Source organism: Quercus robur, chromosome 8 (genome assembly GCF_932294415.1).
Source record: "Quercus robur chromosome 8, dhQueRobu3.1, whole genome shotgun sequence".
In the NCBI taxonomy this organism is placed as follows: Eukaryota; Viridiplantae; Streptophyta; class Magnoliopsida; order Fagales; family Fagaceae; genus Quercus; species Quercus robur.
Genome location: NC_065541.1, coordinates 4,387,625 through 4,403,222, shown reverse-complemented (window position 1 = coordinate 4,403,222; position 15,598 = coordinate 4,387,625). Strand labels below are relative to the sequence as shown.

At 32.0% G+C, this 15,598-nt stretch overlaps 2 protein-coding genes across 10 annotated transcripts in view; both read right to left on the bottom strand.

The window, feature by feature from the left end:
• LOC126694259 (disease resistance protein RPM1-like) overlaps positions 1-4,718 on the bottom strand; it is a 58,088-nt gene extending 53,370 nt beyond the window's left edge. Inside the window, exons 1-2 of the mRNA XM_050390396.1 lie at positions 4,440-4,718; positions 42-123 (exon numbers count right to left, since the gene is read on the bottom strand). The gene's annotated coding sequence lies outside the window, so the exon portion shown is untranslated. The remainder of the gene's footprint in view (positions 1-41; positions 124-4,439) is intronic.
• The window catches only part of LOC126694253 (disease resistance protein RPM1-like), a 397,275-nt gene extending 383,000 nt beyond the window's left edge, over positions 1-14,275 (bottom strand). For 2 of the 9 annotated variants that reach the window (XM_050390368.1, XM_050390366.1), the window contains exon 1: positions 12,467-14,089. In XM_050390368.1, the coding sequence (XP_050246325.1) occupies positions 12,467-14,074 (1,608 nt within the window). In that variant the 5' untranslated portion in view covers positions 14,075-14,089. Of the gene's footprint in view, positions 1-10,146; positions 10,684-10,788; positions 10,852-11,308; positions 14,096-14,211 lie in introns of those variants that run through there. The other 7 variants (XM_050390374.1, XM_050390373.1, XM_050390375.1 and 4 more) reach the window with 7 other exon arrangements.
• Between the last annotated feature and the right edge of the window lie 1,323 nt (positions 14,276-15,598).

The window sequence follows — 15,598 nt, the reverse complement described above, 5'->3', positions numbered from 1 at the left end:
GGCAAAAAATAATAATAGTCGACTATGGTTTGCAATATTACGTTTTGAGCAGGAAGGTCGTCAAGGTTCGGCAAGCCCACCAGGTGCAGTAGAATCAAAGAATTTTTTCCTCAAGCTAGCAACCTATTTTTATAACAATAAGTCAATACGAATTACACAAACAATACATATGAAAATATATGTTACATAATTATAGTCATCTAAATGGCCCACTCTATATATGCTTTGAACTGAAACCCAAATTCTTTGTATTGGGCAAAGAAATATATATCGTTATTAATTGTAGTTATTTCAAGAAATCTCCGCTTTCTGGTATTAATTTAGAGGTTAATTAGCGGGATTGGGAATGAACCTAGTGTCTTAATTCTCTAAAATAAAAATAAAAATATCGTTACTAATTGTAGCACTTTTCATGAAATCTCCTATTTCTGATATTAATTTAGAGGTTAATTAGCGGGATTGGGAATGAACCTAGCGCCTTAGTTCTCTATAAAATAAAAATAAAAATAAATACTAGCGGCTTCGAGCCTTTTATTTATTTTTTCCATTTTTAAGAAGTTAGGGCAATTGCCCCTAGATGATAGATCTTACTATACTAGCTGTACAGTTTTTGTCCATGGTGGTTGTACGTGTAAATTACTAAATTGTAAGGTGTAAAGGCCAATATAGCATATAGACAATGAATTACCTTATCTGTTAAAGCTCACACAAGCTGATGCAAATACAAGCATGACAAAAACGACATAATGTACAGAAGGGAAAACATCTAAAGCTGCTAAACTGTGTGTAGTTTAGGATAAGTGATTAGTGCCAAATTCTGTTATAAGCACTACACGTGTCATCACTGTATTGGTTGGATTAATAGTTTTTTTTTTTTTTTTTTTTTTTTTTTTTTTTTTTTTTTTTTTTTTTTATAAGAGATTAATAGTTTGTTAGATTAGGCGCAAAAACTTTGGTATTATCTCTATAAGCATTGTATCTTTCATTAATGATTATCCAAGATAGAAATTCAATTACAGAAATCTCTCTAGAAGTTTCTCCAAGAATTTCTTCTTCTTTTTTTTTGGTAAGAAGGGAATTTTATTTATATAAAAAAAATTAGTGCATCAGGTTTGTCCAAGAGACACCTGTGAAAGGTGTCCAGTTATAAGAACTAAAGAGCACTCACGTGAAGTTCCTATACACAAAACTAGGAATTTCTTTGTTTTGTTTTGGGTTCATTTCCTTCGCAATTTTCTTGTACAATTGGTCATTAATCCGTCATCCGTGTGTATGTTTATAAATATATATCAATAATAAAAAGGTCAAATAAAATATTTATTAAAAAATGAAACATTAACTTTAAAGGAGACTAAAATTTAATCAGATTTTGTTTAATGTTGGTTTTTTTGGGGGGAGGGGGGGTTAAAATTAAAACTGTTATTTCTAATTAATAATTATCAAGCAAATTAATTTGACACAAGCAAGGAAGAGGTTCAAATAAAATAAAAGAGATTTATCAAATATCATATTTATAATCTTTCAATCCTGCATAAGGAAGGTTGTGTTTATACATATATATAGCTACTTCAATTATAAATACTATTACGTGGTAAGATGCAAAACTTAATTTATAATCGCATGTAAACTAAGAAAATATTTTTATAATATAATTAAAATTTAATAAAAAAATAATAGTAAAAATAAAAGAACAAAAATTGCTTTGAGATACATTACAAAAGTGACATGTAAGTCCGAGTTTTAATTAAAAGAAATGAAAATGATAATTAATTGCAAAAAAAATTAAAGTAAATAATGAAACATTAAATCTTTGGTGATGGAGTTTCATGTAAAAGTAAATCATGTAAATAATTTAATGTGTCTATTGTTAAATTACTGATTCTCTCAAAAGTTTAAATTGTTAAAATAGGGTAAATTTAATCATTTAACCATACAATTCTAACAATTGTTAAATAGAATAAAGATAGAGATTGAATTCATGATCTTATACTCTAATACTATATTAAATTAATGATTGTCCAAAAAGCTTAAGCTATTAGAAAATGGTGAATTTAATCACTTAACTATAGTTTTAAAATCTATAATAAGTCACACATGGGGTAACAAAGTGCAAGTATGGCAGATTATTAAATATATATATATATATATATATACATATATATATATATATACATATATATATATATTTATTATTAATCAAAAACTCATGGTAGATTATTAAAAAAATATAAACTAATAATAAAAATTATTATTGGAAACTTCTATAATATTTCTTGGTAGTAGAGTTTTAATAGGAGTAGTAATTTTTAAACTTTTTGAAACTTGGAAATGAATTTTTCTTAGAGAAACTATGTCAATTGTTCATTACATATAATGTTCTATATTACATAAGAGAGGGAAAAAAATGATAGGGTGTCCACTTGGCTCAACCAAATAGATGGAATATAATAATAATTATATAGTTAATGATAATTTGAATTAGATAAACTTATATAAAACTAGTTTTATGCCCGTGCGATGCACTACTTAGTAATTATATACAAATTTTTTTTAAAATATATTTTTTGATAATATAATTAAATTAAATAACAAATAAAATAGTAAAAATATTTTATAGATAATGGCAAGTTTTAAATTTCTAAAAGCTCTTAGTAATAATTTTATTTGAGGGACACTAATTAATGATTGGAGAGAAATGCTATATCCGGTTAGACTAAGACATAACTTTTACTTGTTCAAATAACAATTAAGGTGAAGTTAGGTGAGAAATAAAAAATAATAATTATAACATACCGACATAATAACATTTATATTTAATTATAATGACTCACTTGCATCTCAAATTGTCAAATTTTTTATGTAAGCATCTTTACTTAATTATTTTTTTAATCAATATTTTTTAATTAGTATTAACTTTTACCGTTTGTACAATATTTTTGGCCATTGATTGGCAGGTTTGGGGATTTACTTTATCTGGATTAACGCAAAACTAGGGCTAAGGTTTCAATTAGGTTGTGTGGGTATTAGGAATAAATTTGTCTTATTCAAATATTTAATCCATGCGTGTGAATCATTGTGAGCCACATATTCATTTTTTTAAGAAATAAAATGGTTTAGTCTAAATTTAATACCATGTTAGCACTCATTGGGCTACATAGGACATAAACAAACAGACATAGACATATATAAAGATGAAAAGTAGAACATTTTGCAAAATTTAGAGTTGAAAAACAAGCTTTTATGAAAGTTAATTAAGGGACATAAATTATATTTACCCATATTATTGTTATTATTATTTGACAAACCAATTATTATTGTATAATTTTAGGTCCATTTTAAATTGGAGACTTTAGGCGTAAGGCTAATTGGCCTTGGCCTATAACGAGTATGTTTTAATGTACATGTACACGATTATTTTAGCAACCATAAGAGTACTTTAATATTAATTTAATTTTTAATAATAATAGAAAAATGCACGTGACGGACACCTATGCCTCGACTTGAAATAGATTATACTTAAGAGTTTAGACAATTCTAAGGCTTTTCCGTTTTAAGAGTGAGTTGAAAATAAGAGAGGTTTTTTTAATCCTTTTTAGAGCGAATTAGATTTAGATCTGACCTGAGCTGACGAAGAAATATGGCTGCAGGTGATTCGATCTATTTTAATTTGTTTGAGGGATGGATATAGACAAAAAGAGCCACACAGTGCTATTGAAGAGAAACAGAGACATGGGATTTCTCTATCAATTGCTCCAAATTTATAGAAACCAAATTAAGATGTAAAGAAAAATTCCAAAACCAAATAAGACGGCAAGGAATTTTTCTTACGTAAACAAGCAAAGCAAAGCAAGGTAAATTAAAAGTAAAACCTCATGATGCTCTCATTTTTCTTTTATTTTTGTTGTTTTAATAATTTTTCTGTGTTAAGGAGCTTCTGAGTCTTTATTCTATACACAAATCTGTCTTTTGGTTTTGAAGTCTGTACATAAACGTTAAATCTATAGTTCTGGACTTAATAGTGCTCAACTATGGACATTATGCTCTCACTCCATAGCCTAACCCAACTCGAAATTCATCCCAATTTAGAAGGTCCAGACTCCATTTAAAATATAATAGTACCCAAAAATAATAAACAGTCATCACCCGACACCGCCCTTGTAACTCCGATTATTTTACCTGTTTATTCTTTTATGTATAGAATATAGACTTCAGCTTTTATATATTATAATAGAAAGATATTGTATATATATATAACAACCATATCCACAGTTGAAGAAGAAATCATTACAATGCAAATTAAAACAACCTAAAACAAAAACTAAAGAGAATATAAACCCTTGCAAAGCCATAGATAATTAGAATCTAACAATTATAAGTAGAAAATAACAAAGATTATTGTAGACACAATCAAAATGTAAGATGAGCAAATTAGACCAGACCTGAGCTGAGGAAGAAAATGTGGTTTCACTTGAAAACACCCAGTGGAAACCGTAAACTCCACTCCCTCGTAAGTCGTACCCCTGTGCGTCGATACTACTATTCTTAGAGTAACGTTTTTCCTAACAGTTGTTAGAAAAAACGTAGGACGAAACCTATTTTTTTTTAGAGTTTGGCAACACTTTTTGCTTTACATATGATCATAGATATGGGTGCAGGATTGAATAGTTATAGTTTTGATAAAGGGATAAAGAAGTAAGAACAGCACAATGCTATAGAAAGGAAACGGAGAGGTATAGTTTCTATATCACTTGGTCCAAATTTATAGAAACCAGAGATGTAAAGAAATTCCAAAACCAAATATGAAGGCAAGGAATTTGTCTTTTACGTAAACAAGCAAAGCAAAGCAAGTTAAAAGTAAAACATTGATGCGTTACTTTTCTTTTCTTTTTGTTCTTTTAATCATTTTTCTGTGTTAACTGTTAAGGAACTTCGGATTCATTTTTCCATGCACAAATCTGTGTTTTGAAGTCTGTAGATAAACGTTTACTACCGGTTTACAGCGTTACAGGCTTACAGTCAAGAGATATGGACTTAAATCTTAATAGTGCTCTCAGCAATTGACTTTAGACCCTCGCTCCATAGCCCAACCCAACTCGAAATTCAGCTCAATTACAGGGCCCAGACTTCTTTAAAAATATAGGCAAAAAAATGTAATTTACATCACTAACTTTGCTCAAAAATCTTTTTGGACATTTTTTTTATATTAATTTTTTGGACATTTAAGTTTGAAGTTGGTCTGATAAAAAAAAAATTGAAGTCGGTCATTTTAACTTTATTTTAAAATTATATAAGTACTTTAATTTTGAAAATGGTCATTTTAATTTGGTAACTTTATCCAAAAATTCATTTTAGCCCATCATCTTGAGTGATTTTTGGACAAAATTATTGGACTAAAGTGAATCATCAAAGGACTAAAATGACTTTTGAGCAAAATTATTCAAATATTTTTGTAAAGTAATCTGACTAAAATAATCAATTTCAATCTTAAGGAGAAAATGGGTAACTAGCATTAAAAAACTAACTATTCAGTTAGTTGGCCCGGTTTGCAAACAATATGAGTTAGTAACAACTCGAGCCTTAGAGGCTCGATTTAGGGCCTCTAAATCGAGCCTTTGAGGCTCGGTTTACGTTGTTTGATGTGGCAGAATTCCACGTGGAGTACACGTGGAAATCGAGTGTCTGAGACTCGATTTCCACGTGTACTCCACGTGGAATTTTGCCACGTATACGGTCTCTAAAATCGAGTCTATGAGACTCGGTTTACTAAAAGTAAAACCGAGTCTCAGATACTCGATTTTTAAACCTTCACTGCTCCCTGGTCACCTCTTGGTCATGTTCATGTTTTTGTCTGTTTTGGGTGTGCAGAGAATATCTGACCAGCACCTGTTTTGGGTATGCATTGGTCATATTCGGTCATATCCATGTTTTGTTTTTGGGTGATTGGTCATGTCCATCTTTATGTCTATTTTGAATATGCAAAGTTTGTCTGAGTAGCAATAAAGAAAACTCTCACACGTCTGTTTTGAGTATGCAGAGAATATTTGAATAGTAATAAAAAACTCTCACACAACTCTCAGAGAATATTTTGACTGCCTCACACAACGCTCACACCTTCAGCAACTTGTATCACAGAACCTCAACAACTCTCAACTCTCACAGAACCTCTCTCAACAACTCTCACAGAACATCATACAACTCTCATAAACTCTCATACATCAGCAGCAAAACATTGCTCCTCTCACTCTCATACAATCTCAGTAGTACATTTGCTCATCCTCATGTCAGGTAAGGGTCTCCTCCTCACTCTCTAGTTGGTTGTTTAGTGTATATAGCTGCTTTAGAAAGTGTTGCTTGCATTGAATTTGTCATGCCATTTCTTGATAAAATATTTGTTTGTATTAAATATTTATATTTGTTTCCTGATAAGATATTTGTTTGTATTAAATATGTATATTTGTTTCCTTATGTATATTAGTTTTTTTTTTTTTTTTTTGAGTAACCGGCTTGGAAGCCCAGGCAGGGCTCCTTATGTATATTAGTTGGTTGTTTAAATATGTATATATATATTTATATTTATATATTTATACAACTATATGTTTAAATATTTATATATTTATATATATATTTATATTTATATATTTATAGAAATATATTTATATATTTATATAAATATAAATATATTTATATATTTATACAACTATATATTTATATTTATATATTTATACAACTGTATATTTAAATATTTGTATATTTATATAAATATATAAATAATAGCAAGTGGAGTACTCTAGCAACATGCAGAATCAACATACTCTAGCAACATATCATACAATAAAAAACAACTTAAAATACCAATTTATAGCAAGTGGAGACACAAATTTTTTTTTTTTTGCTGGATATGTAGTTAATTAAGTAATCAATACAACAACCATTAAAAACTAATGGTAAAACAAGAATATTTTACCTCTATTAGAAATTCAATACAGAAACCAAAATAGAAAAAAAAAAAAAAAAAAAAAAAAAAAAAAAAAAAAAAAAAAAAAAAAAAAACCGAACTGATTACATTGTAAAATGCATAAAGGGACTCACCTTTTTTTTTTTTCAAATACCGCGTAGACTAGAGACTGAGTGATGGCAGAGGGCGAGTGAGAGAGTAGAGAGGGTGACAGGGACGTGCGACAGTGGGTCGGTGAGCGAGAGAGTGAGAGGGTGACTGAGACTGGGTCGGTGAGGTTGAGAGGGTGAGTGGGTTGGGGCCGGCGTCGGCGACGGTGACGCTGAGAGTGAGAGAAGGAGAGGGTGAGTGAGAGTGGGTCGGTAAGCCTGAGAGAGTGAGAGGTCAGACCGGTGAGGCTGAGAGGGTGAGTGGGTGAGTGGGTCGGCGTCGGCGACGGTGACGTTGAGAAAGTGAGAGAAGGAGACGGTGAGTGAGAGTGGGTCGGTGAGGCTGAGACTGAGAGAGGGGTTTGACTGATGAGGGAGAGTGAGTGGGTGAGTGAGATTGGAGAGAGCATTAAATTCAAAAAATTCCTATTAGAAATCGAGTGTCATAGACTCGGTTTCTAGGTGGCTACCACGTGGGTCCACCTCAGTCCACGTCAAGGGCACGTCACACCAAAATGGAACTCGAGTCTCTAAGACTCGATTTCCAGATGGATGTCAACTGGCAATAACGCCATATCAGATGTCACCGACCATCAAAACCGACTCTGTGAGACTCGATTTACACCCCAAAATTGAGTGTCTTAAACTCGAGATGTTAGTAACTTAATTTCTTTCAAAAACGGACCTACTAACTAGATAGTTGGGAAATTATGCCTAATTTCCCATTTCGTTCCAATCTTAAAGAATCAAAATGATTTTTGGACAAAGTTAGTGCCTAAATTTTATTTTAGGCGATAGGGATTATTCTACTTGGATTGATGAGAGTCGTTATTCTTAGAATGAACACTTCCCCGTGATGTACCTTCTGCCTTTTCTTTTGAATGAATTCATAGTCTTCCAATAAAATTTAAAAAATATATATATAGTACCCAAAAAGTGTAAACAGATTACTGTCCATCTAAAAAAAAAAGTGATCACCGCCCTCGTAAATCCGATTATTTTTCTTGATTGATTAGCGGAAAAAAAAAAAAAAAAAAAAAAAAAAAAAAAAAAAGAAGAAGAAGAAGAAGTTAGTTCTGGATAAAAGACTAAGGCTCGTGAATTGGGTTGCCAGAAAAGTCCTCCTTTTGTTCTATTTGTCGGGTATTCGTCTTGGTGAGCTATTATTATTATTGCAGAGCACAAGAAGTGAAAGGTGAGGGAATCTTCTTCTTCTTCTTCTTTTTCCTTGGGTTTTCTCAGCTACCAAACGCAACATGATCAAGAGACGTTTTGAATTTAAAGTTCTGCTCTTTGTGCAGGAAGGTTTCATCTTTAATTCATTGTTTATGTTTTATTGTTTGTTTGGTAATGTATTAGGATGCTCTCTAATTAAAAATTAAAATTGTATGACTCTGAAATCTTTGTTTCTCAATAGTTGAAGTGGGTTATCGATGTTGAGCTTATGTATCGGGTTAATTGTGTGATTGGTTTTTCTGTTTTGAGCTCTGAGAGATTGCTTTGATTTAATGGTTATCTCAAATAAGAGCAAAGGGGTTCTCATATTATAGCATTAAAATAAAACACTGCCTTTTCCAATGTTATGTTTTGAGCGATCCTTAAGAAACACAGAAATATGACTTATGAGTGTTTTAGTTTTTTGGATAGAGTTTTAACCTATGACGTCTGTGATTCTTGCTCTTTATCATTAGACAAAACCACCAATCAGTTTTTGGTGCAATCAGGAATTGAACCTCAAATATTTTATTCAACCATTAGATCTCTTAAGAGTGTTATGTTAGGTGGATTGGCACCAGGCAGTTTGTACTTAGGAGCATTCATATGAACTTTGGGGCAAAAAACATGGACTAATTTATGGTTTTATGACGATGAGTAATGATGTTATTCATTTGTCCTCTCTCTTTTTGATTCGAAAGAGTACACACGCATGAATTTGATAATATTACTTTTTTGATAATAACTAATGGTACACTACTCCTTCAGCTTTAGACTTATAAGGCAACAAGTAGGGGGAGTAACTTTCGATGTGGGATTGCAAAAGTTTCCCAGGGAGTACAAACAAAATAGTTTCCCTGGGACAACAAAAAAGTAGCCCACAGTCAGTATTTTAACTCTTAATTTACTTGATAAATTTTATATGTTTCTTGTCATTGCATGAATTCTACTCTAGCATACTGCTATTTTTGCAGGTTGTTGTTCCACAACAATCTAGATGCTAATGTTGACTACAAATACTGTTGCCACCTTGCCTCAGTTACCACTAGGTATACATGATGACTTTCTTCATGCCATTTTAGTCTTTAAAGATAGTTGAGGACATTTCGCAATCCGAAAAAATAATCCCGTTCATAACAATTTTCTAATTTCTTCTTTGGATGATATAGAAAGCATATACATACGATTTACTCTTTCACAAATTATAAGCAAATGTATTTTCTGTAATTGTGATTATCCTTAATAACTTTACAAATTTGATGTTCACTAATAGAAAAACCTGAAATTGGAAGCCTGGAACTACTCCCCATTGATCTCCTACAAGCCCATCAGGGCACCTTTGTAAATTGCATTTTCCTTGAGAAAGCGTGTGAAAGCTTTTATCTTTTATTCATAGCAGATTATTGGACAGTGCTCTAATGTTAGGGGGAATGCTTACACATTATTGGTAGCTATGGACAAAACCGATTGGTTACTAGGAGTGAATGTACTAATAAACTTCTGCCAATGAGTTTCAACTTGCTATAGACTTTTTAAACTAAGTTCTTTATCAGCTAAATTAATCAAAACTAATCTTACATTATTAGATTTCATAAAGTTCCTTTACTGATATCAAATGGTGATCCTGTTATCTGTTAATTAAAATAATCAAGTTATGACCTAGATGCTCTCTTCTTTTTTCTTCCTTTCTAAAGTGCCCCCAATGCTTCATTTTGTATGGTTGAACACCCCCCCCCCCCACACCCCCCCCCCCCCCCCCAAAAAAAGAAAAAGAAAAAAAGAAGAGGCTCATAATTCTAACATCATAAGAAGATCACACTGTGAATAAGGCAAAAAAAATTCTAGTTCAATTATTATTATTTATGAATGAGTTAAATTTACTGAAACAAGATCACAGTGTCAGTACAAGAGGTTTCGTTCAGAAAATTCTGGAACAACAAAGTCTTTTAGGGGAAATATAGTCTAACCTCCAAGTTAGGATTCCTACCAAAAATCAGGATTTAAGATGTTAAAATCTTTTGTGGGAGACACTCATCAGTAACTAAATTCATAATGTTTAATACTAATTGAACCTTTTTCAATTTTGTTGTTTAGAAGTGGACTTCATTTTATCAATATGAATGAATGTTGCATATGGTAAAAAAATATCTAGTTTTTATACCGAAACAAAGGCAACAAATACAATTCAACTAAAACATCATTCTTTGAGTAGCATGAGTTCAAGAGGTTCACATGCTTTTATACCGAAAAGATAACACAATTACAGCAATACAATAACAAAGGCAGCAATGCAGGGTAGAAACAACTACTGATGTTCTGGTTGGTTGAGCACTTGAAAATCCTTGAAACATAGGCATTTGAAGCCTGACAGTAAGAACAATAGCAATATAAATAATAAATAAAATTTAATATAAAAATATAAAAAGGAAAATGGTATATAATATGTGAAAGGGGGAAATGCAGTCTTACCAACTGTAATTTGCAGGCAAGTAAAACTTGATAGCTCAAATGTTTTTCCTATCACAATAAAAACTTGGTAATGTGAATTATAACATTAGTAAAAGAATTTTCTACAAATTTAGAAATTTGAGTAATGTTTGTTGTCCAATTATTACTTCATTCTACTCACAATGATATTTGTAAAATTACTTATTAGTTTCAAGCTAATTGGTACAATAGAAACAGTTTAGTTAGAAATAGTAGTAGTATAAGAAAGAGGAAAAAACAGGGAAGATTGAAAGATTCCAGTAACTATTTGGGCTGTTTTTTTCATCTAAAATTTTCATTGTGATACCAAACAGAAACGATGTTTTTGATCTTTCTTTGTAACGTAATATTTTATGGTTATCTTATCTCTATCACAAGCTAAAAGATAGTACGTTGAAGCTGTTTGGAAACACAAAATGGTGGCTGTAATTGTATGTGTGGAAGACTTTGGTAATTTACCATATATGTAATAGTCTTAATGGAAAATTGGGTGAGGACGTACCTGTAATTTTCTGAAAGTGGTGTGGGCACTTTGGTCCTCCACGAATCAACTTTGTAGACGCTTCAACAATTTTGAATCGCCAAGCTTGTAGCTTTTGTAGTTTTCTCCATGAGTCCTATACCAGAAAGTGACAGTGGGAATATGCTTCACTTACTACATGGCCTTCATCTGGTTGCAGACTAAGAACGAATTCGGTCGGCATTTCTTTAAATTGCCAGAGGGCACCTCCTTCAGCTGTGGGCATTCTCCAATTAGAAGCTTTTTGAGAAGAGGTAGGGCACCTTCATCTATTATCAACCTTTAGATACTTGAGTTTCTGGAAGCTTCTTCCCTCAATATGTAATTGCTCATCAAATTAGGTAGAGATTGAAGGACTTTTAATGGATCTTCCATTAATCTTGACCAGAATAAAAGAATTCGAACTATACTCTTGAGTTTGGGAATCCATTCTGGAAACTTTTCTAGTCGCCCATGTAGGCCAAGAGATCGTAGGAAGTGGGGAGGAGAAGGCAGCGATTGCAAATTAAGAACTTCTTCCTCACTTGTTGCTGAAATATCCAATGACCGAAGGTGGCTCATTTTCTGTATCGCAGTGCACAAATCCATCCCATTCTCTTTCTTCAATTTAGATATCGACAACTTCCTCAACTGTGCCAAACTTCCCAATTCTGTTATAAGGGTAGCGCTCGTGGCTTCAATTTTATAAACCTTCTGTAAGGACTCTAAATGCCTAATGCCATTTGGTATCTTTATCCCACATCGAGAATCTATATTGTATGTAGTATCTCCGTTATAATTGTAGGCCACAAGATATCGTAGCTTAAGAAGCCCACTAATCTCCGCTGGAAGCTCAGACACAAGGGAACGTTTCAAATCCAACGTTTCTAGGTTGAGCAATTTTCCTATGGACTTTGGAAGCATTTGCACTTTTGTATCTCTTAGGCTTAAATATTTTAGATGGAATAGGCTTCCCACTTCTTTAGGAATACAATTGATAGGAGCACCTTCAAAATCCATTACTTTCATAAGCTTGAAATTTGAAAAACAAGTCATTAGAAAAGAATTGGGCACTTCATCTAACCCCAAAATGAGAATAGAACGAGTTTGGGAACTAGTAATACTTTGCAAAGGGGTATTTACATTGTTTTGAATTGAAAGGCGTCGAGCTGCTCTCTCAAAATTTGAGTATTTCGACATCGAGACCAGATCAAAACTCAATTCCTTTGACCTTGAAAGAATTACCTCATGCATCATATCATGAACTCGACAAGTTCTAATTCTCCCAATAAAATCTTCCTCGTCCACTTGAACCAAGCTTCTGTGAATAAGCTGGTTCAAGTAGGCTTGTGCAACATCTTCCAATGTCATCCCTTTCTTTTCTCTTACAAAACCTTCAGCTATCCATAGCCGAGTTAGTCTTGCACAATTAATAACACAATCCTCTGGAAACATTCCAAAATATAGAAAACATGCTTTGAGGTTGTAAGGAAGATCATGATAACTGAATGATAGAATTCTTCTAATACTTTTAAGACGGGAATCAATTTCAAACTCTGAACTAAGACTATCAAGAACTTTGCGCCACTCAGAGACTACCTTGGCTTTGGTTGAAAAAAGGCCACCTATAGCCACAATTGCTAGTGGTAAGCCTTCGCATCTCTCAACTATGTCATTAGACAACTCAGCAAAATCACGAGGACATTGCCCCCTTTCACGTTGGAAGGCCTTCTTGCAAAAGAGCTCCAAGGCATTTTCAAATGGTAGAAATGGTAGCTTGTACACATAATAATCTAGAGATTCATTGTTGGAAGGTGCAACATCCTCATTTCGGGTTGTGATTATTATTCTATTGCCTTTGCCATTATTTGGGAAAGTACATTTCATATGGTCCCAAAATCCAATATCCCATATATCATCAAAAATTACTAAATACCTTTGTTCATGTAAATAGGTCTTCAATTCTTCAATTAGTGATGGCACTTTCATTATATCAATTTCCATAGGTGCAAACTCCCTCCTTGCCTTGTAGAATTGCTTGATCATATCCCTTAGTATCTCATCCATCTTGTATGGTTGAGACACAGTGATCCAAGCACGACAATCAAAGTGTGGTACCACCTTATTATTGTCGTATACTTTCTTGACAAGAGTAGTTTTCCCAAGGCCACCAATGCCGACCACTGAAAACACCATGCGATTAGATGGTCCTTCTATCAGCCAATTTATCAATTCATCTCTATGAGACTCAATGCCCACAACCTCAGCTTCCTCAATGAAAAGGGATGCCACTCGAGGATCATTCCATGTGTCAGTTACCACATCATTGCTAGATGAGCCTTGTTCTATGGCATTAAAGCCATATCTTTCAGCACTCCTTCTGATGTTTTCAAGTGTCTTGTTGATACGTTGAATCTCGGAGGCTATCACATGTCGAGGTTTTAGGTTTATGGTAATATGAAAAATCTTCGGGAAGAAATATAAGCATTGCCTTCGCCTGTGAGGTTGTTTTGCAAAAAGGAGGTATTTATCAATGACATCTTCCATGTGATAAGCTTCTTCCCTCACTTGTTTTACCCATGTCTTTGCTACATTGTTCTTTTCATCCTTCTCAGCCCTTATATCTGCATCTTTGAGAAAAGACTGAATCATTTCCATTTCACGTCTAATGCTTGTAACTTCTTCATGGAGACCCTTAAGCAATTTCGCTTCTTGGACTAACAATGGGATCAAATTTTGTATAGCTAGGCTTACTACACTTTCTACCATTTTTCCTTCTTTCTTCAATCACTGGCCATAGTTAAGTGCAAATAAAAGAATAAGTTACGGAATTTAACAGAAATTAAATCACATTCAGTTGTAAATGAAGGGAAAAAAAAAAATTCGTCTTTGTTTCACAATATTACCTTCTGAGCAGGAAGGTCAAGGTCCTTGCTCTCCTGAATAACTTTCCGTTGGTGCTCACTAGAAGAAAAACCTCTGCAAGCCCACAGGTGCTATAGAATCAAAGAATTGTTGCCTCAAGCTAGCAAATTACTTTTATAACAATAAGTCAATACGAAACACACATTACACACGAAAATATATGTCACATGAGTGGGATTGGAATGAACCTAGTGCCTGGAGCCTTGTACTCTTTTTCTTTTTTTGTGGCTAAGTTAAGGGTAATTGCCCCCTAGATCTTTCTGGCTATACGAGTTTTGGTCATGTTGGTTGTGCATGTAAATTGTAAGGTTTAAAGGCAAATAAATAAATTATAGAGTCATAGACTATTGGTTAAATTAGTCATTAATTAGTATGATGTGTGAGAGAATATATATATATATATATATATATATATATATATATATATAAAATATGAAACTTTTAAATCAATATAAAAAAAAAAGTCAAATCAAAGAATTTATAAAAAAAAAAAAAACATTAATTTGTTTAAAGAAGAGTAAAATTCAATCAGAATTTGTGTAGTGTTGGTTTTTTTTTTTTTTTTTTAATTGCTTTTTTCTGGTTAAAACTATGACTTTTAATTAGTTTTACTTAGCATATAACAAAAATCATATATATATATATATATATATATATATCTACACACATATTTCTGCATGTGTGTATAAGAAAAAAAAAGTTATTAAAAAAATCTTCATAGGTTATAAAAATAATAAAAATTCTTTTAAATTTATATAATTTCTTGGTAGTATAATGTTTATAGGAGCAGTATTTTTTAAACTTTTTGAAATTTCTAAAATATATTTTAATTAGATTTTTGTTAGTTATTTCAAAAACTTATAGTGTGCCGCATTATATAAGGAGGACAAAAAAAAAAAAAAAAAAAAAATAGAGTGTCCACTTGGCATAAACACAAACCTATAGAATAGAATTCTAGTTATATAGTATATGATATCTTTTTTAGGGGAAACTTCGACAGTTTTATTAAGAATGCACTAAATCAGTATGATAAACATCTTCAATATTGGAGGAACATACTCCATCAAGACTATGAAATTTATTATGAATGTTTAGGTGATAATAATTAAATGTTTGATTAGTATATAATTTCCCAACTTTTGTATAATATACTGAATGTCATTAGTTTTACTTGGAATGACTCTTTGTGGAATACAAATTTTAGTTATAGCTTAAACAAATTCTATTACTTTCATTAGCAATGACTTATCATGGGCAATAAAGTTAATTTTTTGGATTTTTAAAAATATTTGGTATCAAGGTTAATAATAATTTTAATGTCTTGTCTTATAATGAGTTAAATTGCAAAATTATATTTTATTACTTATA